The sequence below is a fragment of the Lacerta agilis genome, chromosome Z (genome assembly GCF_009819535.1).
Source record: "Lacerta agilis isolate rLacAgi1 chromosome Z, rLacAgi1.pri, whole genome shotgun sequence".
Taxonomy (NCBI): Eukaryota; Metazoa; Chordata; class Lepidosauria; order Squamata; family Lacertidae; genus Lacerta; species Lacerta agilis.
The window spans coordinates 17,747,329-17,771,399 of NC_046331.1; the positions used below are offsets into that span (position 1 = coordinate 17,747,329).

At 47.4% G+C, this 24,071-nt stretch overlaps 1 protein-coding gene across 4 annotated transcripts in view; it reads left to right on the forward strand.

Moving 5' to 3' along the window:
* Positions 1–24,071, forward strand: part of EFNB1 (ephrin B1) — a 66,459-nt gene that overhangs the window by 39,176 nt on the left and 3,212 nt on the right. For 2 of the 4 annotated variants that reach the window (XM_033138014.1, XM_033138012.1), the window contains exons 2-4: positions 3,359–3,636; positions 10,516–10,608; positions 21,555–21,647. In XM_033138014.1, the coding sequence (XP_032993905.1) occupies positions 3,359–3,636; positions 10,516–10,608; positions 21,555–21,647 (464 nt within the window). The remainder of the gene's footprint in view (positions 1–3,358; positions 3,637–10,515; positions 10,609–21,554; positions 21,648–24,071) is intronic. The other 2 variants (XM_033138013.1, XM_033138015.1) reach the window with 1 other exon arrangement.

Genomic DNA, 24,071 nt, shown 5'->3' on the forward strand with positions numbered 1-24,071 from the left:
AGCATCCCTGGCAGGTGGCCCATACAACCTCTGCTTAAAAAACTCCAAGGAAGGAGAGCCCACCCACCTGTCATGAGAGTCTGTTGCCACTGTCAGAAAGCTCTTACCCTCAGGAGGTTCTTCCTAATTTTTAGCCAGAATCTCCTTTCTTGTCATTTGAATCTGTTGGTTCAGATCCTCCCAGAGCAGCAGAAAACAAGCTTGCTCCATCTTCCATGGGACAGCCCTTCAGATATTTGACGACGGCAGTAATGCCATCTCTCAGTCTCCTCCAGGCTGATCATTGCCTGCTCCCTCAACTGTTCCTCTTCTAAGGGCTTGGTTTCCAGACCCTTTATCATCTTGTTTGCCCTCAATTTCTTCTTTCAGGTTGTGTACACATTGGGCCCAGGACAGAACCCTGGTGTTAATCACTCAGGATTGTGATGCATAAAGCAGAAGATAGTAATGTAGTGTTGGAAGCAACCTCAAGGCTCATCCAGTCCAACCTCCTGCAATGCAGGAATCCCAGCTAAAAAGCCCCTTTATAGGACCCCACCTGGGGTGGGATGGGGGTGGATGGGTAAAGAATCCCCTCCTTAATTGTGCTCCAGCCCCTGGGTTTGGGTCAAGGGGGTGGGGCTGTGGATTTGTGTTGTATAATCCCTGCAGAGTATAACTCACCACAATTACTTTAAATTTGTCTTAATTTTTGTCGATGTGAGTGTTGCAACCCCTGCATTTGGCATTCTGGGTTGAGTTTTTTTGAATATCAGTGTCTTTTCATCTACATGCATGGGTTTACAAAGCATTTTTAACCTGTTTATTCAGAGCATTTGCACCCCTGCTCTTCATCTACATGCAGTCAGTGAAAATGAGACAGTCCCTGCCCACGCAGGTTACAGTCTTTTTTTTTTAAATCACACACAAGAAAAGGGAGGAGGAGGGAAGGGAAAAATAAAAATTCTGGCATTGATTTCTAAACTATTCAGTGGCTGATAGAGCTGGGTTTCCAACAGAGCTGATGGAATGAGGCTCCTGCTTCCCATCTCTCCCACTGCTGGGTTTTTATTTCTTTCATTTCTTTGGACAGAGGAGTGTTCAGTCTTGTGAGCAGGGGGCACAACGCTTACGCACCTTATCAGCTGTTTCTGAGAAACGGGCCTCAGTCCCATGATCTGTGGGGTGGTTTCGTGGGTGAGTCACCAGGCTGCCAAAAGGCATGGAAGGGGACCTTTGTACATGGGTGGGGTTTGTTGGAAGGCAGTGAGGAGGGTAGACTGTGAACAACTTCCTTTTTAAAGCTCTGGGCAGTGTTACGGGCTCCGTGTCATAGTTGCCTGCAACATTGCATACATAGACCTTGTTTTCTCTCGCCCTCTCTGCAATTGGCTGAGATTCCTGCACTACAGGGGGTTGGGCTAGATGACCCTGGGTGGTCCCTTCCAACTCTACAATTATAGGATTCCTACATCCCCTTTCAGACATTCTGAACATATTCTGAATCACAGGCTAGAGGAGCAGAAAGGACAAACACAGCCCAGCTCCAAACAGATAATAAAGTATTAACCTTATGTAAATGATTCTGAAGTCCAGTTTCTGGAAACTGATGTGGGGAAAGGGCTTTTTTACTCAGACCCTATTTTCTGGTTTCCCATAATGAGCATCTGGCCAGACACCGTGAAAGAGAATGCTGGACTGAATGGTCCCCCTTTGGCCTTATCCAGCAGGACTCTTCTCAAACTCCTGTGGAACCTCCAGCTGCAGAGGCAGTCTATCTCAATTCCTAAGATGTTAGGGGTATTTGGCCCCTGTGAGAAATGGACTAGATGGACCACTGGCATGATCCAGAAGGGTATTCTTTCTTTCAACCATCTTAAGTTCTGCATCCTTGTTGTGCATTTATGGAAAGTGTTTTCTCTCACCCTCCTCTCTCTCTCTCTCTCTCTCTCTCTCTCTCTCTCTCCTCTCCCCTCCCCCCCGCTTTAGGAAAGAGGTAATGCCTCGTAGCCTGACTGGGAGGGTGCAACCAGCAATCTGGGCCCACACCACTCTTCCCCCACCCTTCTGGAGCCCCCTGTTTCTGCCCTGCAGCAGTCAGGATAATTTTGCCTTCACATCTGTTCCTGAGTTATCTTCACCAGGAGCAGATTATGGTCATTAGCCTAAGTCTGTGGTTTTCCAAACTTTTTTTTTTCCCCCGGTCACATTTTCAGAATAAAAATTTGCTTGTGCAACACCCTTTTTTTTTTTTATTGATAAGAAATGCACTGTAAAGCAAAAAAGAAACAGCTCCTAGCAGTGCTTGATTATACCATAGAACAGGATTACTTTATAATATGATCATGGGATATGCAGAAAGCATAAAATAATGTGGCTACATATGAATATGAATCATTCCCAAAATGTACGTAATTATAAACGAGCCTCTTGCATATGTACCTTAAGTACGTCTACAAACTCCATGAGAGGTGTGAACTTGCACTTGCCAGGTAATCTCATTTATATTAGCTCTAATTTGTGGCAGACAAATTCTCATCTCCTCTTCAACGCAAAGAAGCCTTCCTCTCTTCTGATCTGTCATATTTGTCAGAGTTGAAATTCCCTGTTCACAACAATAAGTCATGGAGAACTGTAGAAGAGTAGCCAGTGCTACTGAAGAGAGGTGGGGATACTGTTTCTGGGTTGTGTGTGTGTGTTCATACTATACTAAACTGAAATGTTCAAATAAAATAATAAAATAAAAAATTCCTTCCAGTAGCACCTTAGAGACCAACTAAGTTTGTTCTTGGTACCCCACCTCCACACTTGTCATCCTCTCCTGCCACACCAGTGTGGCGAGTCACACCCCTTGAGAACCTAAGTTGATGTTCAGCTCTTCCTTCTCCTTGCCTTCATCCCTCGATAAATCTTGCCATGGAATCATATCATAGAATTGTAGAGTTGGAAGGAACCATGAGGATCATCATAGCCCAACTTCCTGCAGTGCAGAAATCTTACCCAACATGGGGCTCAAACCCACAGCCCCAACATTAAGAGTCTCATGCTCTACTGACTGAGCAAATCCACCATAAATGATCATCTGCACCAAGTTTATTGCAGCCCCTGTGACAATTAGGTTATCTATACCCAGATGTGTACATATGAGGACAACATTAGAATAAGTTTTTAAAATGTCAGAAATGGTTTTTCCCCCCTGTAACATTTTGGACAATTCTAAAAACTGCTTTTAATGTTTTGTTTTAATGATGTTACCTGCCCTGGGACCTTAAGGCGAAAAGTGGGACAACAACAACAATTGTGATTTCTGTATTGTGGGAGGTTGGGTTGCAACCACCACCACCACCATTGCTCTAATATCTTTCCTTCTCCTTCTCAGGTTTGTGTCTGGAAAGGGACTGATCATCTACCCAGAAATTGGGGACAAGCTGGACATTATCTGCCCAAAGGCTGAGCCCTCCAGGCCCTACGAGTACTACAAGCTCTACCTGGTGAAGCGCGGCCAGGCAGATTCCTGCAGCACCATCATGGACCCCAATGTGCTGGTGACCTGCAACCGGCCTGACCAGGAGATCCGCTTCACCATCAAGTTCCAGGAGTTCAGCCCCAACTACATGGGCCTGGAGTTCAAGAGGCACCAGGACTACTTCATCACCTGTGAGTCTCCCCCAGCTGCACTTTTTGCCCTCTGGTCTTATTTTGCCCGACTACTTTTCATTAGTATATTCATATTTATATCCCGCCTTTTTCCACTGACAGGGACTCAAGGTGGCTTTATAGCTAAAAGAGAAACAGCTAGAAACAGAGAGGGGGAAAAGGAACCATTAAAAAAAAAACCAATCAAACATTAGTATAATTTTTTTATATACAGGCGTCCCCCCACTTACGCGGGGGTTACATTCAAGGACTCTGCGCGTATATGTGAAATTTGGGTAACGTGGGGAGGGGTGCTTTTGAGAGAGGCTGGGAAGCGGCCCTCTTTCAGCTGATAACCGTCCATCCCATTTGCCTTCACCTGGGCTGAAATGTGCCCTTGCCTGCTTCTGATGATGGGAAACTTGAGCTTGGGATTTGTAACTGGGTGGCTCCCAGTGCCCAGTGCTGCTGTGGGGCTTCTCAGTGCTCTCGCTGTTAGCCTCGGAAGTTGCTGGAGACGGGTTTCTTTTCATCTAGTTTCTCCCCCACCCTCAAGAAATAATGTTGCTTCCCTTCTTGTGGGGTGGCGAGGGAGAGGGCAAGGGAGGGTGGAGGGATGTTCGAACCCTGCCCAAGGAACAAAATTGATACAAGCAAGGGAGGGAGGGGCTTGTGAAGGCATGGAGCACGTCCTCCCCGCATGAGAACCCTGATAGCCAGGAAGGAGAAGGCCAAGGAGGGTGAGTGAGTGGGGGGGCGGGCGGGCAGTGAGACACTTGGAGCGGCCGTGCAAGCTGTTTTCCCTGCTCCCCTGCTCTCTCCTGCTCTTTCGGCACCATTTCCTGGTTCAAATCATTTATTTATTTCGCAGTGACGCATGTAAATGCAGTTGCGCTTGAGTGGAATGAGCATAATGGTGTGTGTGCATGTGCGTGCCTGTATCTCTTGTCTGTCTATCAAAGATTTATTAAACACACACGTATCGTTAAAATAAAACTATCACAGCACCAGCCCTTTCTTTAAAAACATTCTGTTCCCAAAAGCCTGGTAAGCCCCAGCTCTGGCCTTAAACCTGTCACAGCCCCAAACCTAATCCCAGTCCTAATCCTAAATCAGATGTAACACCATTACTATTCACAAGCTGAAATGTGTGTTTGTGTCCCGTGCTTGCAGGCAGGGTCCAGAGTGAGTCTCTGGGCTGGGCCCCTCAAAGGTCCCTGTCGTCCTTCCCCCCCCATCCCCCCAGGTTGAATGAGGCTGGTCTTTGGCTATCAAGACCACCCAGAATGCAAAAACCACTGACTTTCAATGGCCTCTCAACCTTTCCGCTAAGGTTCAGCATAAAACACACACACCATATCATTGCCTTGTGTTCTGTAGCAACGCTAAGGGGTGCTGCTCTGCCTCACAATTTTGGCATGACCAGTGCGCATTGTTAGTATTAATCAAAAGTCAAAATGTAAAAGTAGGTTTCGTGTTGCAGGCTGTGGGTCTGAGGCAGGTTTTTGGTCTGGATCAGTTAAAGCCCATTGGGCTAGAGGACTGAATGCTGGCTTTTCTTCCATAAGAACATAAGAACAGCCCTGTTGGACAAGGCCAAAAGAGGCCATCCTCTTCTTTCAGTGGCTAACCAGATGTCTCAATGGATGCTTTAGTTGAGATTTTTGCATTTCAGTGGGTTGGAATAGATGACCCCCGGGACCCCTTCCAGCTCTACAATTCTATGACTCTATGAAACCTTCAGGCAGGGTATGAGCACAAGAGACCTTTCCCCTCCTGTGGTTCCCAGCAATTGTTATTAGGATGGTTGCTGCCTCTGGCGGCAGAGCAGAGACTCTGTCATGGCTGGTGGCCATCAATGGCCCTCCCATCGTCCATGAATTTGCCCAGTCGTTTAAAGCCATCCACTTGGTGGTCATCACTGCTTCCTGGGGGAGTGAGTGCCATGGTTTAACTGCACTGTGTGAAGAAGGACTTTCTTTTATCTGTCCTGAATTTTCCAACACAAGCTACATGGAATGTCCATGAGTTCCACTGTTAGAAAAGAGGGAGCAAAACATTTCTCTATCCCCTTCCTCCATGCTTTGCATCCATTTATAAACATCTATCATGTCTCCAGTACTTTGGCCACCTCATGAGAAGAGAAGGCGCCCTAGAAAAGACCCTGATGTTGGGAAAGATGGAGGGCACAAGGAGAAGGGGACGACAGAGGATGAGATGGTTGGACAGTGTTCTCGAAGCAACTAGCATGAGTTTGGCCAAACTGTGGGAGGGAGTGAAGGATAGGCGTGCCTGGCGTGCTCTGGTCCATGGGGTCACGAAGAGTCGGACATGACTGAACAACTGAACAACAACAATCATGTCTCTTCTATTGTGTTTTCTCCAAACTGAAAAGCCCCAAATGCTGCAACCGTTCCTGATAGGGGAGTCCATGTCAGTTCCTTTTGGCGAAATGTCTCCACATATTCAGCAGGGGCAACTCAGGAGAGAATTGAGTATGTGTTTGATTGAGAACAGTTGCAACATTTGGGACTTTGTAGTTTAGAGAAAAGGTGTCATGATAGAACTCCCACCGTTCCTTGAAAGGCTTAGTTTCCAGTTCCTTCATCCTCTTGGCTGCCTTCCTCTTGCACACTTCCAGCTGGTCATTATCCTCCTCCAGAACTAGACACAATATCTCTATCGTGCTGCCTCTGCTCCAAACCAAAAAGTCTGCTGCGTTGAGCCATCCCAGGCCGCCGTGAGGTCTAGAACAGACCCGAGCCTTGTGTTGTTCCTTGGGGTTTGCACAGCTGCCATGCTGTTGAGCCCCCGCCACCTGCTCCAGTTATATGGCCGAGGGATGCTTTTCCGGAGAGAGTCTCACCCACCGCCCCGCCCCCACCCCCACCCCCACCCCCACTTCTGCTTGCCGGCTTCCCCACAGCTGCCATTGCTTCTCAAGAGCAAAGAGTCCCAGCGTGCAACATCTCTCTCAAGGGCTCCTTTATATGGGAGGAACAAGGACTTGTTAGATCTGGGATTTCCCTCCTAGCGAGGAAGCCAGCCTGGGGACTTGAGAGCATCTTAGGTGGGAGGAAAGACACAGCCTGCTGCTCGCCCACAAGAGTGAGCTTTGTGGGCTTTTTTTTTAGTTTGGAGGAAAGGTGTGGAAGAGGCAACACAAAAGAAGTTTATGAAATTATGCACGGCCTAGAGAAAGCGGAGAGAGAAAAAGCCCCCCCATCCCCCTCAAATGCTAGAACTCATGGACATTCACTGAGGCGGAGTTTTGGGAGATTCAGGACAGATAGAAGGAAGGACTTCTTAGCACAGTGCATATTTAATTTGTGGAACTTGCTCCCCCGATAGCCACCAATGTGGATGGCTTTGAAAGAAGATTAGACATGGAGGAGAGGGCTGTCGATGGCATCCTCTTCTCACACTTGCCCATCCAGATGCCTGTAGGAAATTCACAAGCAGGATTTGAGCACAATAACACTCTCCCTTCCTGCAGCTCCCAGCATCTGGCACTGAAGCATCGTCTCCTCTGATCGCAGAGGCAGAGCATAGCCATCGTTGCTAGTTAGTCACCAGCAGCCCTCTCCTCCGTGAATTTGTTCAGTCCTCTTTTAGAGCCAAGCAAGTTGGTGGCCATCACTGCCTCCTGCGTGAGGGAGTACCACAGGTTAACTATGTGCTGTGCTGTGTTAGGACTTCCTGAATCTCCCAGTTTTATTTGTTTGCTGCTTTTCAAAGCAGCAGAGAAAAACAGGAATGCATCTCAGAATCAAACATTGCAAATGCAATTTCATAATAGCACCATGGGAAAAACAACACAGTGGCAAATATATAACACATTGTAAACGAACAACATTTCAGCAGTGTAAATATAACAAGATTGCATTAACAACATAACACTTTCTGGTGGTCGTGAAAATGAAAAAAGGGCCTGTCAGTTTCACCTATATCCTGGGGTGAAGCCTATTGAGGTGCTTGTTTGGGGTGGAGAGCAGCACCAGGGGGCTCAATGTGACGAGCCTGATTGGGATCTGGGGGGGGGCAAGGATGTGGGATTTGATAGCTTTAGAGGTAAGTGGGTAGAGCAATCAGAACAGCTTCCGTGGAAGCAAGCAGGGCATCCCCTGCCCCTTTCATTTCAGGTCCTACATCCCAGGATTTGACTATTTGGAGGATTCAGGACACCTAAAAAGAAATCCATTCTTTACTCAGAGCTTAGTTAATCTCTGGAACTCCCTCCCACAGGAGGCAGTGATGGCCACCAGTTTGGATGGCTTTGAAAGAGGATTTGAGAAATCTGTGGAGGAGAGGACTGTTGAGATGGAGGCAGCAATGCTTCTGAATGCCGCAGGTTTCTGGAAGCCACAGGAGGGGAGAGCATTGCCTCCCCTGCTCAGATCCTGCTTGCTGGTTTCCCATTGAAGCATCTGGCTGGTTAGGACCGAATGCTGGGCTGTGTGGGCCATTGGCCTGATCCAGCACTTACGTTCAGATATTCAATGCTGAGGATTCTCTGTTGTCAGCTGTTGCATCTCTTCTCCCCACACTTGTGGGTGATTGGTGGCCTGTTGTCTCTGTCTGTCTGTTCCAAGTAGAACGATGCCCTTTCTGCTGTGAGTAGGTCACTTCCTCGCAAAGGGCAGGTGGATCCTCAGGCAGAGGGGAAGCAGTGAAAGGTGAAGGGTCTGATGTGAAAGGTTGGGAAGCTGGCCTTTTGGATTCCTGTCAGATGCCTCCTCTTCAGTCTCCACCATATCAAGAGTTGCAGCAAGATCAGAAAAGGGCACGCCCCAAACAATCAGATGACTCCCCCAAGAGGAAAGGTTGCAGCATTTGGGACTTTGCAGCACAGGGAAAAAGCGATGAAGAGGCGGCACGATAAAAGTTTAAGAAATCATGCATAGCCTGAGGAAGGCGGGCAGAGAAGAGCTGTTCTCCCTTTCTCGTGACTCCAGAATTTGTGGACGTCCGGTGAACCTGAATGTTGGAAGACTTAGGACAGACAAAAGAAAATCCTCCTTCGTTAACCTATGGGAGTCACTGCTGCAGGAGGCAGGGAGAGCCACCAACTTGGATGGTTTTAAAAGAGGACTGGATAAATTAATGGAAGAGGGGGCTATTGATGGCTTCTAGCCACAATGGCTCTGCTCTGCTTCTATGGTCGGAGGCAGTAAGGCTTCTGATTATCAGTTGCTGGAAACCACAGAAAGGGAGGGGCTCTTGTTCTCAAATCCTGCTTGCAGGAGTAGCTCAATCCCTTTAGCTTAACTTGTGTAACGCCAGGCTTTCTGTTTGAGACCAGTTGAAATCTAGAACAAATCTGGAGCCAACAGTCACTGCCTTCTGCAGGGCTAAGTGGAGGCAATGGACAGCAAGGGGCTTAAGGAGATGGGAAGGAGTCTGAAGCTTGAACAGAATCCCTGCAACACTTTCTGTAGAGCTATAGCACCGGCCTTGCAAGTAGAAACTCAGATCTTCAACCCCTGCTGGCATGTCCAGTTGGGGCTGGGAGAGAGACCCCTGCCTGAAACCCTGGAGCACCATTGCTGCCATTCAGTGTAGACAGTACTGAACTAGATGGACCAATGGTCTGACTTAGTACGAGGAAACTTCCTATCTTCCTTCGCTATCTTGAAGGTAGCAAAAACTACTTCACATATAACGTACATCCAGAACAGCAGAAATGCTGTTTTGAGAGCTGAAGGCAGTCAGACCAAAATCTGTAATGCTCCAAATCTTACTGGAGAAAACCTTCTTTTCATAACTTGTTCCTTTACAACTGCGAGGGGCTGGACATTTCCAGGAATTTCCAGGCCTTTTGCTTTGCAGAAACTCTGCATCATTGCGTTTGTAGGCTGAAATCTCTCCCTGCGTCGTGGTGTTTATCGGGTGAAATCCGTTAAGATGAGCTGCTGTTTTGAAGGCCCTGCATACTTTTGTATGCAGGTGTCCCCTGCTTACATGGGGGCTATGTTCTGGACCTCTGCGTGCATCACAGAAATTGCGTAAAGTGGGGAGCCCCCCCCCACTTTAACAGAGAGGGGGTGTGGGGAGGAAAAAGACTTGTGTGCGCTGCTGGGATTGCTGCCTGGAAGTTGCTCAGGGCCTCTGCCCAGCATGCCTTCCCTCCATTCAGTGCCATCGCAGCAAGCGAGTGGCCAAGAGCGACTTCCAGGCAGCTGACCCGAGCAGGGGAAGGCGTGCCGTTTCATTCAAATTCTTTACTTACTTTGCAGCGACCCTTGTAAAAGCAGTCGTGTGCAAGTAGAATGCGCGTTAAGTGGGGGAATGCCTGTATATTCTTTCATCTAAGGGCAACCAACCCAAGAGTTTAAGCAGCCCTGCAAAAGGGAAGCAGGGTGAGTGGATCCTCCATGGCAGTGATTGCCCAACAAAAGGCCCATAGCTCAGTGGTAGAGCATCAATCTTGAAGGCAGAAAAATCCCTTTCCCAATAGCATCTCCGGGTAGGGCTGTGATAGACATCTGCCTGAATCCTTGGCAAGCTATTGCTGCCAATCTGTGTAGACAAGAGAAGCAAGGGTCTGACTCAGTATAAGGGAGCTTCCCATGTTCCTATTCAGCTGAGCCTGTTATTGAGAACCATGAGGACTGGAATCTTCCTTTATTCCTAGCAGAAGGGTCACAGCTCAGTGGTAGAGCATCTACCTTGCAAGTTCAATCCCCAGTGGCATCTGCAGATAGGGCCGGGAGAGAGACCCCTTGACTGAAAACCTGGAGGGCCATTGCTGCCAGAAAGCATAGACAGTGCTGAGCAAGATAGACCAAGTACTCAATATAAGGCTGCTTCCTGTGTTCCTTTGTCTCTCGTCCTGTCTTATGCCTGACCTTAATCTTCCTTGACTTCTCCTCCTTGCATCCACTGAGCACTGATCCTCAGCCTCTGGGTGGGCCAAAGATCTTCGTCTGATCTCGGATCCCCCGCGAGTCCCAAGACCTCTCTGCTGCCAACTTCCAGAGATCGCCGTAAAAAGCAAGTCTGGACCACCCACGTTTTTGTCTTCCCCTGAAACCTCGAGAGATGTAAGCTCCTCTCCCCTTGCCTTTTCTATTACTGGCAGGATTTAAGCCCAGAGGAAGCTTAAAAGGAGGGTGGGCGGGGGCTGTTCTCTTCCGCTGTGCCCCCCGCCCCTGGTTTCCAAAACCCAGGTGGAGAATCTGCTGCATTTTCTGGACCATGCAGTTTCCTGGGGCTCATCATTCTCTCACCTGCTGCCAAACACCCTGGGCACAGCTGTTACCCCCCCCCCCCTTTCTCCTGCTGGGAACGTCAAAAAGGATATTGTGGAGTTGGAAAAGGTTCAGAAGAGGGCAACCAAAACTATCAAGGGGATGGAGAGACTCCCCTATGAAGAATAGTTGCAGCATTTGAAAACAGGCTGTAGTGCAAATAAAATAAAGGTTGCAACATACGAAGAAATCTTGCATTTTTTCGGACTTTTTAACTTAAAGAAAATGTGAGGAAGAGGGGACACAATAGGCGTTTATAGAATTATGCATAGAAGTTCATAAAATGCTGCTCTCTCATAGAATCCTAGAATATTGTAGAGTTGAAAGGGATCACCAAGGGCCATCTAGTCCAGCCCCATGCAGTGCAGGAATCAAGAAGCCCTGGCAGATGGCCATCCAACCTCTGCTTAAAAGCCTCCAATGAAGGAGAGCCCACCACATCTTGAGGGAGTGCGTTCCACTATCAAACAGCTGCCATTACATTAGAACTGGAGGACATCCCATGAAGCTGAATATTGGAAGATTCTGGACAGATAGAGGAATGTCCCTTCTCATTGCAGCACAGAGTTAAACTCTGGAATTCCTAACCTCAGGAGGCAGTGATGGCCACCAACATAGATGGCTTTAAAAGAGGATTAGACAAATTCATGGAGGAGGAGAGGGCTATCGACGGGCACAATGCTTCTGAATCCTAGTGGCTGGAAGCCACAGGAGGGGAGAGGGCTGTTGTGCTCGCGTCCTGCTTGGAGCATCTGTTTGGGCACTGAGAACGGGATGTTGGACTAGGTGGGCTATTGGCCTGATCCAGCAGACAAGTTCTTCCCTGTGTTCTTCCAGAACCTCCAGTCCCAGAGGCAGTCTATCTAGATTTTGAGGCTCTTGGGGGTATCTGGCCACTGTGGGAACAGTTTGCTAGACTAATTGGCCTGATCCAGCAGGCCCTTTTTATGTTCTCATGTTTGGGGCTGCATCTTCCTCTTCCTTCTCCTTCTTTCACTGCTCAGAGCTTGGATTTCCAAACAGCCAGCAAGCCTCTTGTGACATTTTCTCCCCGTCCTCTTGGAGTCTCCGAAACATCAAGCTTCTGAATGCTAAACGGCTTTCATTAAAAGGCTTCTTTTCTCCAAGGTGTTAGGCAAGGGAGAGGATTTTTCTTTTTAATTTGCTTCCTTGAAAAGAAATGCGAAGTTCCTGGCAAGTTGCAGTGAGCGCACGGGCCAAGTGGTTCGACGGAGCCAAGATGATCAAGTGTGAGAGGATGCTTGATTTGGATGTCTGTCCAGTGGTCAGTTCCTGAAAGAGAACCACAAAGCTTAAGCCTGCCGGGAAGGTGATGCTCTTGCCTTCCTTGGAGGTTTCTAAATAGAGGTCGGATGGCCATCGGTCAGGATTTTTGAGCTGGGATTCCTGCATTGTGTGTGGAGGGGTTCAACTAGAGGACCCTTGGAGATCCCTTCCCACGCTTCAGTTCTGTTATTCTTTCCCAGTTCCCTTTCCTTCTGAACATGGCCCTAAACAATGCACCCTGCAATGAGATGTTCTGGCTGACACCACCTTGAACTTCTGCAAAAGTTTTGCTTTGCGAGATACTGAGGTTTTTGAGGAAAGGCACTCCCTCCCACCCCAGTTTTTAGTTTATTTTGGATCCCCTCCCCCTTCCATAGGTTCCCGGCATAGCTTTCCGGAAGTGAAAATTACCAGAAAACAAAGAAGCATTCAGATACCACAAAATAAGATAAAAGCAAACTGCAGGATTTTAAGAGTTTGGAAAGTTGTCCGCTTCTTCTTTTTAAAGGTCTCTGTCTTCAGATATCTGAAGGACTGTCATGTGGAAGGTGGAGCAAACTTGTTTTCTGTTGCCCTAATGGGGAGGACCCAAACCAATGGATTCAAATTGCAAGAAAGGAGATTCTGACTAAATACTTGGAAGAACTTTTTGAGGGTATGAGCTGTTCAATAGTAGAATATACAAGCTCAGGAGGAGCTTGTGTAAATCCTTAGAGGATTTTAGGGAGACATCAGATAGCCAGCCACTTGTCAGGTATTCATGAGATGTGATTCCTGCATTGCAGGGGGTTGGGCTGGATGACTCTTAGGTCCTTTCCAACTCTTGGTTGCCCTCCTCTGCACACCTTTTAGCTTGTCAGTATCCTCCTTAAAGTGGGGTGCCCAGAACAGTACATAGGACTCCAGGTGGGGTGTGGCCAAGGCAGAATAGAAGGTTGCTATTTGTTCCCTTCATATGGACACTAAACTTTTGTTGATCAAGCCTGGGATTGCATGAGCCTTTTTTGCTGCTGCATCACACTGTTGACTCATGTGAAGCTTGTGGTTTCTTCTAAGACCACCACATCCTTTCCACCTGTGCTGCTGTCGAGGGAGGTGTCCCCCATCATATAGTTGTTCACCTGATTATTTCTGCCTAAGGGGAAGAACCTGACATTTGTCTGTGCCGAAATGCATTTTGAGCATCTCTAGAGGCCACGGTCTTTTCAAAATGGACTGCAATGTTGCAATTCTAATGTTGAAAATTATTTTACACATTTGCAATTAATTGTGATTCCTGCATTGCATAGATGATCTTTGGAGTCCCTTCCAGCTCTATTGTTCTGTGAGTGTGTGTTTTAAGGGATTCATCCCGTGCCTTTTGGTAAAATTCCCAGGGTGCTTTGCAGAATGTAGAAACGCAATTGAAACTGATGCAGAACGTGGAAATTAAAAATTTGCTAAATCACCAAGAAAAGGTATTTGCTTGCACTCCCCCCCCCCTAAATATTCAGTTGGATGAGGCTCCTGAAGGCAGATGCAAATGTCAGTGCCCATCAGGGTGTTTGAAGTCCAACTGGTGAAGAAATGTAGTGTTTAATTAAATTGCTTGCAGGCTGCTGTTCAATGAAAACAGTAAGTGTGGCATTTAAGCTATCAAATGTCTGAATCTGGCCCAGCAAATGAACTGTTGAACATGCTTTAAAATTGGCAAAGCGGAAGAGACTGCTTAAAGGAACAGCCTGCTGGATCAGGCTAATGGCCTATCTGGTCCAGCATCCTGTCCTCACAGCGGCCAACCCGCAAGCAGGATTTGAGCACAAGAGCCCTCTCCCCTCCTGTGGTTTCCAGCAACTGGTATTCAGAAGCATTTACTGCCTCTCTGACTTTGGAGGCAGAGCATAGCCATCCTGGCTAGCAGCCATTGATAGTGTGATTCTCCTCCATGAATTTGTCCAATCCTCTTGGTTGGTAGCCATCACTGCCTCCTGTGGAAGTGAGTTCCGTACATTAACTCAGAAGGACTTCCTTTTATCTGTCCTGAATCTTCCAATATTCAGCTTCATTAGATGCTATGATTTCTAGTGTTCGCATCCTGCTTGTGGAGTTCCCACTTGGGCATCTAGTTGGCCACTGTGAGAAGAGAATGCTGGACTTGATGGACCATTGGCCTAATCCAGCAGGCTCTTCCTTTCTTTTTATGGATCTTCCAGGTCCAGTGGCAGTCTACCTAGATTCATTGTAAGAACAGGCTGGATGGGCCATTGGCCTGATCCAGCAATCTCTTCTTAGTTTCTTGGGTCCGGGATCCCAAAGGAATTTCCCGTCTGAAATATCTTTTCCCCCAGCTGTTTTGGTACAGATTTCTTGTAGGACCTAAACTCAGAAAGAATTTCATATGATTTACTTAATGATTTTGTCGGGTTTGATCTGAATGCAAAGGAAAGGGAAAGATGTGTGGAGTTTTGCCTCTACTCTACCTGCGCCTTTAAAAGTACCCAGACAGCTTGCACAGCTGCAAGAGTCATTTAGCCCCATAAAAAGGCCAGCAGCTTGGATTTTGCTGCAGCCACGGCACGTTAATGGTGCGCTGGAGCCCAAATCATAACAGAGACCTGCTAAAGGGAACCTGGGAGGCAGCTCAGAATGCTTAATTTTGTCCAAAGCTTACTGTTTTAAGAGCCCCCTTACATTTTATCTTTCGCCAAGCGTTCTACGTTCCAAATCTTCGAACCTGCCCAGATCACATTTTGCTTTGAAAGATGGAAATAACACACGCAAACCCCACCCCAAAGTTATAGTGTCCCTGAGTGTGTGGGGAGGAGGGACTGTGCAAGTCTGCACTGATGCACTCATGGAATGGCACAATTGTAGAGTTGGAAGGGACCGCCAAGTGTCACTTAGCCCAACCTCCTGCAATGCAGGAATCACAGTTAATAATTCAGACAGATGGCCATCCAACCTCTTACATTTTTATGGAAACCATAGGAGAGGAGTGGGGCTCATGCTCGGTTCCTGCTTGTGGGTTTCCCATTGGGGCATCTGGTTGGCCACTGTGAGAACAGAGTGTTGGACTAGATGGGCTATTCAGGCTCTTCTGATGTTCTTACGTGGTACCCAAGTGGTGTAGTGCTTAGAGTGTCCAACTTGAACCTGGGAGAGACCAAGGTTCCAATCCCCACTCGGCAATGAAGCTCACTGAGTGTGACCCCGGGGGCAAGTCTCGGCCTCTCGGCCTAAGCTACCTCTCAGGATTGTTGTGTGGATGAAAGGAGGAAGAGAAACATGTGCACCAACTTTAGCTCCTTTGAGGAAAAAAGGAGGGCTACATACATATGCAATAAAATAAAACAGGTATTATGTTCTTACTCGTTCTCAGTGGCTCTCAGGAGGCAAAAGTGCTTCTGTGGACAATAGCATGATGCTTACTTAGCAGGCTTCTTTTTGAGAACATAAGGAGTGTCTTCTGGATCAGGCCAATGGCCTATCTTGCCCAGAACACTCTTCTCACAGGGGCCAGCCAGATGCCCCAATGGGAAACCCACAAGCAGGATCCGAGCCCATGAGCACCCTCTCCCTTCCTGCAGTTTCCAGCAACCGGTATTCAGAAGCATTGCTGCCTCTGACCATGGAGGCAGAGCATAGCAACTGTGGCTAGGAGCCATTGATAGCCCTCCCCTCCTCCATGAATTTGTCTAACCCTTTATTCAAGACATCCGGCTTGGTGGCCACCACTGCCTCCTGCGGGAGCAACTTCCATAGTTTATGCGTGAATAAGTGATTTCTTTGTCCCAAATCTTCTGACATTTAGCTTCATTGGATGCCCATGAGTTGCAGTGTTAGGAAGCGGCTGCGCGAGGGTGGGCGGGCTTCTCTCTCTCTCTCTCTCCACTTTCTCCAGGCCAGTCATCATTGTATAAGCTGCTGTCATGTTGCCTCTCCAGCACCTTTTCTCTAAACTGAAAAGCCCCATACGCTGTAGTCTTTCTTCACATGCTGCAACCTTCTTCCCCCCACATGGGCATTGTTCCATCCTCTCCATCATCTCGGTTGCCCTTTTCCGAACCTTTTCCAGCTCTCCGAGTTCAGGCATCAACAATGCTGATGTCCATGCTTTGTGTGGCCTGGTGCACTCCCTCCTGCTTCTGCCTTCTGCCCTGTGCGCTTTCCGTGTCTAGAAGAATTATCACCCCGGTGCTTCCAAGCAGGGAAAGTGAAGAGAAGTGACCCATGTGATTTGGCTAGAATTCATTTCATGCCTTGCGCTGTAGCCTTAAAAAAGAAGCAGCAGAAGAAGAATGCCTTACCTGCCTTCGCGAGCCTTCATCCTTTATCTCAACCTCTAACTTAAAAGTGTGTTCTCTAATAGAAGTGTCTAGCAAGAAAAGCTGCCTTTTTCTGCCACCAGGAAAAGCATGCAGCAAAAAAACCTAAACTGTGAAGCTCTGTCAGTGAGCCGATTATGGTAGAAATCCACTGTCCCATCTTCCCCAGTTACTGTTTTCCACCCGACTGACCTTATAAAGCAATTGCATGTTGTTGTTGTTGTTAGGCATAGAATTATAGAATTGTTGGAAGGGACCCCTCGGGTCACGTAGTCCAACCATGTGCGGTGTTGGAATCGCAGCCAAAGAATCCCCAACGGATGGCCATCCAACCTGCTTAAAAACATCCAAGGAAGGAGAGTCCACTACCTTCTGAGGTTGTAGAAGCGTAGAATTGTAGAGTTGGAAGGGAACCCCCAAGGGCCATCTAGGCCAACCCCCTCCAATGCAAGTATCACAGCTAAATAGAAGTTATATAAAAATACAAATATAGATAGAATTATAAATAAAATATAAATGCATAAATATAATTTCAGTGCAACATTCTTTGCTGTCTATCCTTTTTTTTTTGCTGCAAGATTAGCTCAGTGTATATATTTAATTTTCCACACATTTATTTTTTGGATACATGTGCAAACAACTGTTATTGTCCTGAGTTTTATTGTGTTGTTACCTCCCTTAGTGGGTGGGGCATTCACACCACTATTCTGAATAGTACTTTTTTATTGGGTAGGGCAGGGCAGGGAGCTCTGGGGGTGAGTCTGGAATCCTGTGCACATTTCTTTTCACCTCACATCAAAAAGGAAATGGTGGAGTTGGAAAGGGTTTAGAAAAGCACAGCCCAAATGATCATTTTGGAGAAAAGCAAATAAGAGGCAACATTATAGAAGTTTATAAGCTTATGGGTGGCATGGATAAGTTTTTTTCCTTGGCCCCCTCATAAGACTAGAACTCGTGGACATCCCATGAAGCTGAATGTTGGAAGGTTTAGGACAGATAAGAGGGAAGTCCTTCTTGGCACAGCACATAGTTAACCTTTGGAAGTTGCTTCCATAGGAGGCAGTGATGGCTATAAAAGAGGATTGGACACATTTATGGGGGAGAGGGCTACTGGTGGCTACTAGCCATGAGGTCTATGTTCTGCCTCCATCATGGGAGGCAGCAATGCTTCTGGATACCAATTGCTGGGAACCTAGGGATTTTTGGAGGGAAGTGCTCTTGTGCTTAAATCCTGCTTTTGTATTTCCCATTAAGGTATTTGGTTGGTCACTGTGGGAACAGGATGCTGAAGCAGACGGGTCATTTGGCTTGATCCAGCAGCTGGACCCTTCTGATGTTCTTATGGAACCTCCAGGTCCAGAGGCAGCCTATCTTGATTCCTAGGTTCTTGGTGTGTTTGGCCATTGTGAGAGCAGCATGCTGGACTAGGTGGGCCAGTAGCAAGATCTTATGTACTTCGTTGCTTTAAGCAAAACAGCAACTGATCTCTCTCTGTTGCTCCCAGCTAGGGAGTCCTGCTTACCGCTCAGATCTTTGGTCTAGATCTGCCTTCTGTCTGGGAAATCTTTTGGAAGAAGTCCATATCGGTGGAACCATTCCATTTCTCCAGTTCTCTGTGACCCTCTTTCTTTGCCTCTCCCTCCCTGGGCATTGAGCAGATGAGCTTGTAATCAGAGAAGGAGCCTTTGTCGACCGCACTGGCATTGTGGTTTTAGTCCTGCCTTCCTGAACCAGGAGGTCTGCGGTCAGTGGATGGTGGCTCCATCCAGTCTGTCAAGAACAAGAGATTCCGTCTGGGTTGCTCCGGTCTGGACTGGTGATTGTGGAGGGGAGAGGGGTGACAGAGAGTTGAGCTGCCCTCTGTTCTGCAATTACAGCCACTTTGGAAAACTGGTGGGTTTACCGTACATTCATAAAGGATGTCAGAGTTAGCAGTGATTGTGTGCAAGTTAAACTTTGGGCACCATAATACAATGATCAGTGTTGTTCCACAGAAAGCTACAGGTCAGTTCCTGCTAACATATAGTGGAGTTCTTCTTAGAATCATAGAATGGTAGGATTGGAAGATAAGAGTTATCTAGTCCAACCCCCTGCACTAGTGGGAAATCAGCACCAAAAGACCATGGAAAGGAGCATTGCTGGATCAGGCCAAAGGCGGCCCACCTAGTCCAGCATCCCGTTCTCACATTGGCCAACCAGATGCCCCACTGGGAAGCCCATGGGCAGGACTCAATTCTATTTTCAAAAGAGAGATTGGATGCACGTCTGCCAGGAATCCTTAGCTGTGATTCCAGCGATTCAGGGGGTTGGACCAGGGGGTTCCATTCCAATTGTATGCCTCTACTGGCCCTTTCCTCCTCCTGCTCCTTCTCCTCTCTGCACAGTCCCACCTCTAGTTCTGTGTCTGGGATGCATTTCCTGGAGCCTGGAGATTATGGACAATAATATTGAAAGCTGACCGAGAAGTTGGTTGCTTTTTTTAAAAAAAATAAAATAAAGAAAACCTCTCTTGTATTTTTGCTGCATTTGAACGAACCATTGGGATTCATTTTTGGATGGCATATATATTGACCTGTATGTGCAAATTGAGATGGATGTGTGTACCGTATTTTCCGGCGTATATGACAACTGGGCATATAAGACGACCCCCAACTTTCCCAGTTGAAATATAGAGTTTGAGATATACTCGACCGCAGATTCTCCACCTGGCGTATAAGATGACCCCCGACTTTTGAGAAGATTTTCCTGGATTAAAAAGTACTGTAGTCTTATATGCCAGAATATACAGTATGTTGTTGATTGTGAATGCAAGCATGAGTTTGGGTTGTGTTTGTGTGTTTTGCGGGGGTTGCGTTCCGTGTCATTGCGTGCATCAGTGGTCTCTCGTAACCCTGTTCCGCCCCCTTCCAGGACCGAAAGCAATGTGTGTGTGTCAGTGGATGTCGCACATGCAAAAATGGTTGCCACATGTAATGGATTTGCAGGGCGGGTTGCTTTTGTTTTTTAAAATCACTTTCCTACACCTTAAGGTATCCCAACAAGATTCTAATTTAAACCCAGATTTCCACCCCACCCCACCCCAAGTGCCTGAAACTCCATCTGCTTCAGTGCCCTAGTTAATTCAAATGCACCTGTCCCTGGAGATACCTGAATTGGCCACAAGGACACATGCCTTAATTGCATTCCGTCAGGACTACTGTGACACAGTCTATGTGGGACTGCCTTTGAAAAGTGCTCAGAAACTGGCTGGGGCTGGTTATAGGGAGCAGACAGCTCCTTTGCTGCAACAGTTCCAATGGCTACCAGTCTGCTCCCAGCCACAATTCAAAGGGATAGTTATGACCTATATCTGGAAAGCAGGGTATCTCATGAATCTGCCTGGGCTTTGAGATTTTTGGAGGCAGCTTGTGGGACAGGGCCTTCTTGGTGGCTGCTCCCTGACAACTTAGGACCTCCCTCCTTAGAGAAGCCAGGCTGGCTCCCTCCTGGCTATCCTTCCACTAGCAGGCAAAGCCCTTCTTCTGAGTTTATGGGAACGGAGTGCTTTTTAAGGAAAGGGCATTTTAATAGTGCTTTGCCATTTTTACTAACATTATTTCAATAAATTGATCTTTTCAATTCTGTTGTGGTTTAATTACTTTTGAACTGCTATCTTTTGCATGTTTTTTGTTTTCTGTGTTTTACCTGTGGGTTTTTCTTTTTTTAGAAAACGATTTTTATGAAACTGGAGGTTTCTAAGCAGACGTTGGGTGGCCACCTGCCAGGGATTTTTAGCTGTGGTTCCTTCATTGCAGGGGGTTGGACTAGATGACCCTTGGGTGTACCTTCCAGTTCTACAATTCTGTGATTCTATAAATTTTATCCATTTGAAGTCCACCTTTCCCTGGAGCGCCAGTGGCACTGCTGCCAGCCACACCTCCTCTCCCTTTGCATACCACCCCTGTGAGCGTTTCTGTGCCCCATGCAGTGCCTCCTTGGGTGCCACCTGCAAGAGATCAATACCTGAGATCTCTCCTTCCTTTGCACCACCTCCCCCCCACCCAATTTTTTAATTATTGTTATTTTCACATATTTATGCAAGAAGCAACAATCCGTTTTCAGCCACCCCACCTGCCACAGAAGCACCAAATGCCTATTTAATTACATTTCAGTTGTTAAGATAAGATATTATTCCACCAGTTCTGTTCTCAGAGGCCCATAACCATATTTTCCTGCGGTGCAGGTGCATTGATTGATCGCAGACAGGTCTGCATTTTGTTTTGGTTCCTGCATTGCAGGGGGTTGGAGTCGATGACCCTTGGGGTCCCTTCCAACCATACAATTCTGTTGTGCAATACCATGAAATAGTAAGCTGTGCAGCGGTCGATCAGATGGGGAATGGTTGAGACGTTTCTGAGTAGTACAATAGAAGTGCTATTTTGGCATCCAAAGGGATATTTTGTTTTGTGATAAGGCGTGTTTCACAAAAAAAAAATCTTTTTCCTAAACCAAAAAGACTTTGGGGCATTGCCACTTTGTGGATGAATGAGTGATGTGCAAATTCTCTAACGCATGGCTGATCATTTCTAGTTATGTACTCTATGTGGAGTTTTTACTACTGGGCTGAGTTCAAGGCGTTACTATTAATATATAATGTCCTTAAGAATTGGGGACCAGTTTACCTGTGAGATCACCATATCCCACATACTGGACCACTTCAATTGGCGGAACTGGCACCATTACAGCTGTCACATAATGCACATTCAGCGTCTGTGAGAATTTGTTCTTTTAGTGTGGCAGAACATATACACTTTGGACCATTTTTTGTTTAGGCAAGGCAAATTAATTTTGTAGAACATAGATGGGTGTTTTTAATTTTGTTTTCAGTTTACTGTTGATTTTAAGTTTTGAAAGAATTACAAGAGTCACTTTTAAGGTTCTTTCCCCTGATTATGTTATTATGCATTTGTAAACCGCTTTGAGAGGTTTTTTTTAAAGCAAGCAAGCTGTGTATAAATTCTGAAGTAAACAAACGAATAAATTTGACTTAGGAATAATATGGGTGGGTGGGGTGTGTAGCATCACCTTAACCCTTACTTAATCTCCTCTCGCTTTGCAGCTACATCCAATGGGTCTCTGGAGGGTTTGGAGAACCGGGAAGGCGGGGTCTGCCAGACACGCTCCATGAAGATCATAATGAAAGTGGGCCAGGGTGAGTTGCCAAGCCTTTGCATGCGATTTCTCCTGCGGTTCGGGAATTCGGTCAAGAATGGTCCTCGGGACTTGCTGTTGGCACCTGATTCTTGCTTTGCATGGGGTTGGACTAGATGACCCTTGGGGATCCCTTCCAACTCTGCGATTCTATAAAACAGGGTGGTTTAACATGCATGCAAGGCCTTTTCTGATGGACAAGGGAAGAGGGTAGTCTGCATGCCACTCTATTCTGCAGCATCCTTGTGGGGTGCCTCCATAGCCAGCTCCGAGGAAGGGAGTCTGCACTGGGGTGGTAGCTCTGCTGGTTTCTCCTCTCCTTCTGAAGGCACAACTTTGATCAAGGAAGTTGCTGGGAAGAAGGGCTTCTTCCTCCCTCCCTCCCTCCCGGAAACAGTGCATGCTTGTAAACCCACCCACCCTGCTCAAATGTAAGCAGCCAATTAGGAATGCAAATACAGTGGTACCTCTAGTTGTGAACGGGATCTGTTCCGGAGCCCCGTTTACAACCTGAAAGGTCCGCAACCTGAAGCGCCGATTTGGCGCTTCTGCGCATGCACGTGACGTCATTTTGCACTTCTGCGCATTCGCAAATTGCCGAACCCGGAAGTAACCCATTCCAGTACTTCCAGGTTCGGCGCGTTCATATCTCCTGACAAACACAACCTGAAGCAATCGTAACCAGAGGTACGACTGTAACAATATTAATAATAATACTGAGGAGTCGGTGGGAGCTTCTGCCTTAATGCATATGTTCAAGGTGTCGTAAGGAAGACCTCGTTTCGTTAATCGTTCTGTTTGTATTGCACATACCTGCCCTCTGGGGAATCTGAGAGATACCTCACAAGAGGGAAATTACAGCTAAAGCCACATGGTAAACTAGCAGCAATTGAAGGGCAGTTATGTGTAAAAGGCAAAGCAACAGGGCCCCAACCAGCAGCTGAAGGCTTTCCTCCCTCCGGACTTTGGAATCTGGAACAGATTCAGTCTTACACTCTGATCAGGCAGGTGAGGAGGATGAAGCAGCCGTTGCCCCCCCTCCACTTCCCCCAACCCTGTGCTCTCCACCTCCTCCTCCTCCTCCTCCTCCTCCTCCTCCTCCTCCTCCTCCTCCTCTTCACCGGCTGCATTTATTTACTGGCTTAAGAGGAGGCTCAGAGTGTTTTGACTGAAGACTTCTAAAATGGCTGCAGCCAACCAGCAAAAGAGAGAGAAAGGGAAAAGAAACTATTTGCCTTAGCTCTCCTGCTCTCTGATTCACCCGATCTTGCTCCCTCCCTCCTTGTGGGTTCTGCCTGAAAATGGCTTCTGCCGACTAACAAGCAAGGAAGTAAGGAAGTGGGCAAAGGTCTGGCTGTTCAAATATCTGAATCTGCTATGTGTATAGAGTGAGATTTGGGCGTTTATGTTTGCAGGCAGATAGGGGGACCTGGATGTACTTTTTCACGCAGCACATAGTTAAACCAGGGAACTCCATCCCACAGGAGGCGGTGATGCCCACTTCCTTGGATGGCTCTAAAATACAAATCCCTGGGGGAAAGGGCTAGCAATGGCCGCTTGCCATGATGGCTTTGCTCCGCCTCCGCTGTTGGAGGCAGCAGTGCTTCTGAATATAAGTTCCTGGAAACTGCAGGAGTGGGAATGCTCTTGTGCTCGGATCCCTCTTGTGGGTTTCGCATACTAGGCATTTGGGCAGCCAGTGTGAGAACAAGATGCCAGACTAGATGGGCTCTTCTCACATTACTATGCTGCTATGGAAACCACAGGAGGGAAGGGTGTTCATACCTTGCTTTCAGGGTTCCCATAATCGGCCTGGCTGCTGTGAGAAGTGGATTCTGCATTAGACACCCCCCCCCCCGCCCCCGGCCTGATCCAGCAGGCTCTTCTTGTGTTCTTTCATTGTTTAGAGTATCAGCCATAGTTGCAGGAGCCAAAAAAACAGATTCCTGTTTCTCTGACACTCCCTTTGCTCAGGCTCAGGGGACACTTAGGAGGCAGGGAGGCGAGACCGCAGCAGTTTCTGAAATAGCAGAGAAATTGTCTTGCTCCTCAAAAAAGAAAAGAGGGCAGAGGAACCAGATGACCTGCCAAGTGGAAACCGCATGCAATCAGATCTGCCGCTAGACACCAGACTTTTCCCAGTGCTGCCTCCGCCATCTCTGTTCCCCACCCCCTTGTCTGGAAACCCTGCCTCCTTCAGAAGAGAGGGTCCCACCAACTGAGAAGTCCATGGGCTTGAGAGCACTGTGGCTCGGGATATTTGGGCTTACACCAAAACCTAACTTCATTGCCAGAATTGTGAACTCTCCTTCATTGTTGGCATTTAAGCAGAGGTTTGATGGCCACCTGTCAGGGGTGATTTTTTAACTGCAATTCCTGCATTGCAGGGAGTTGGGCTGGGTGACCCTTGGGGTCCCTTCCAACC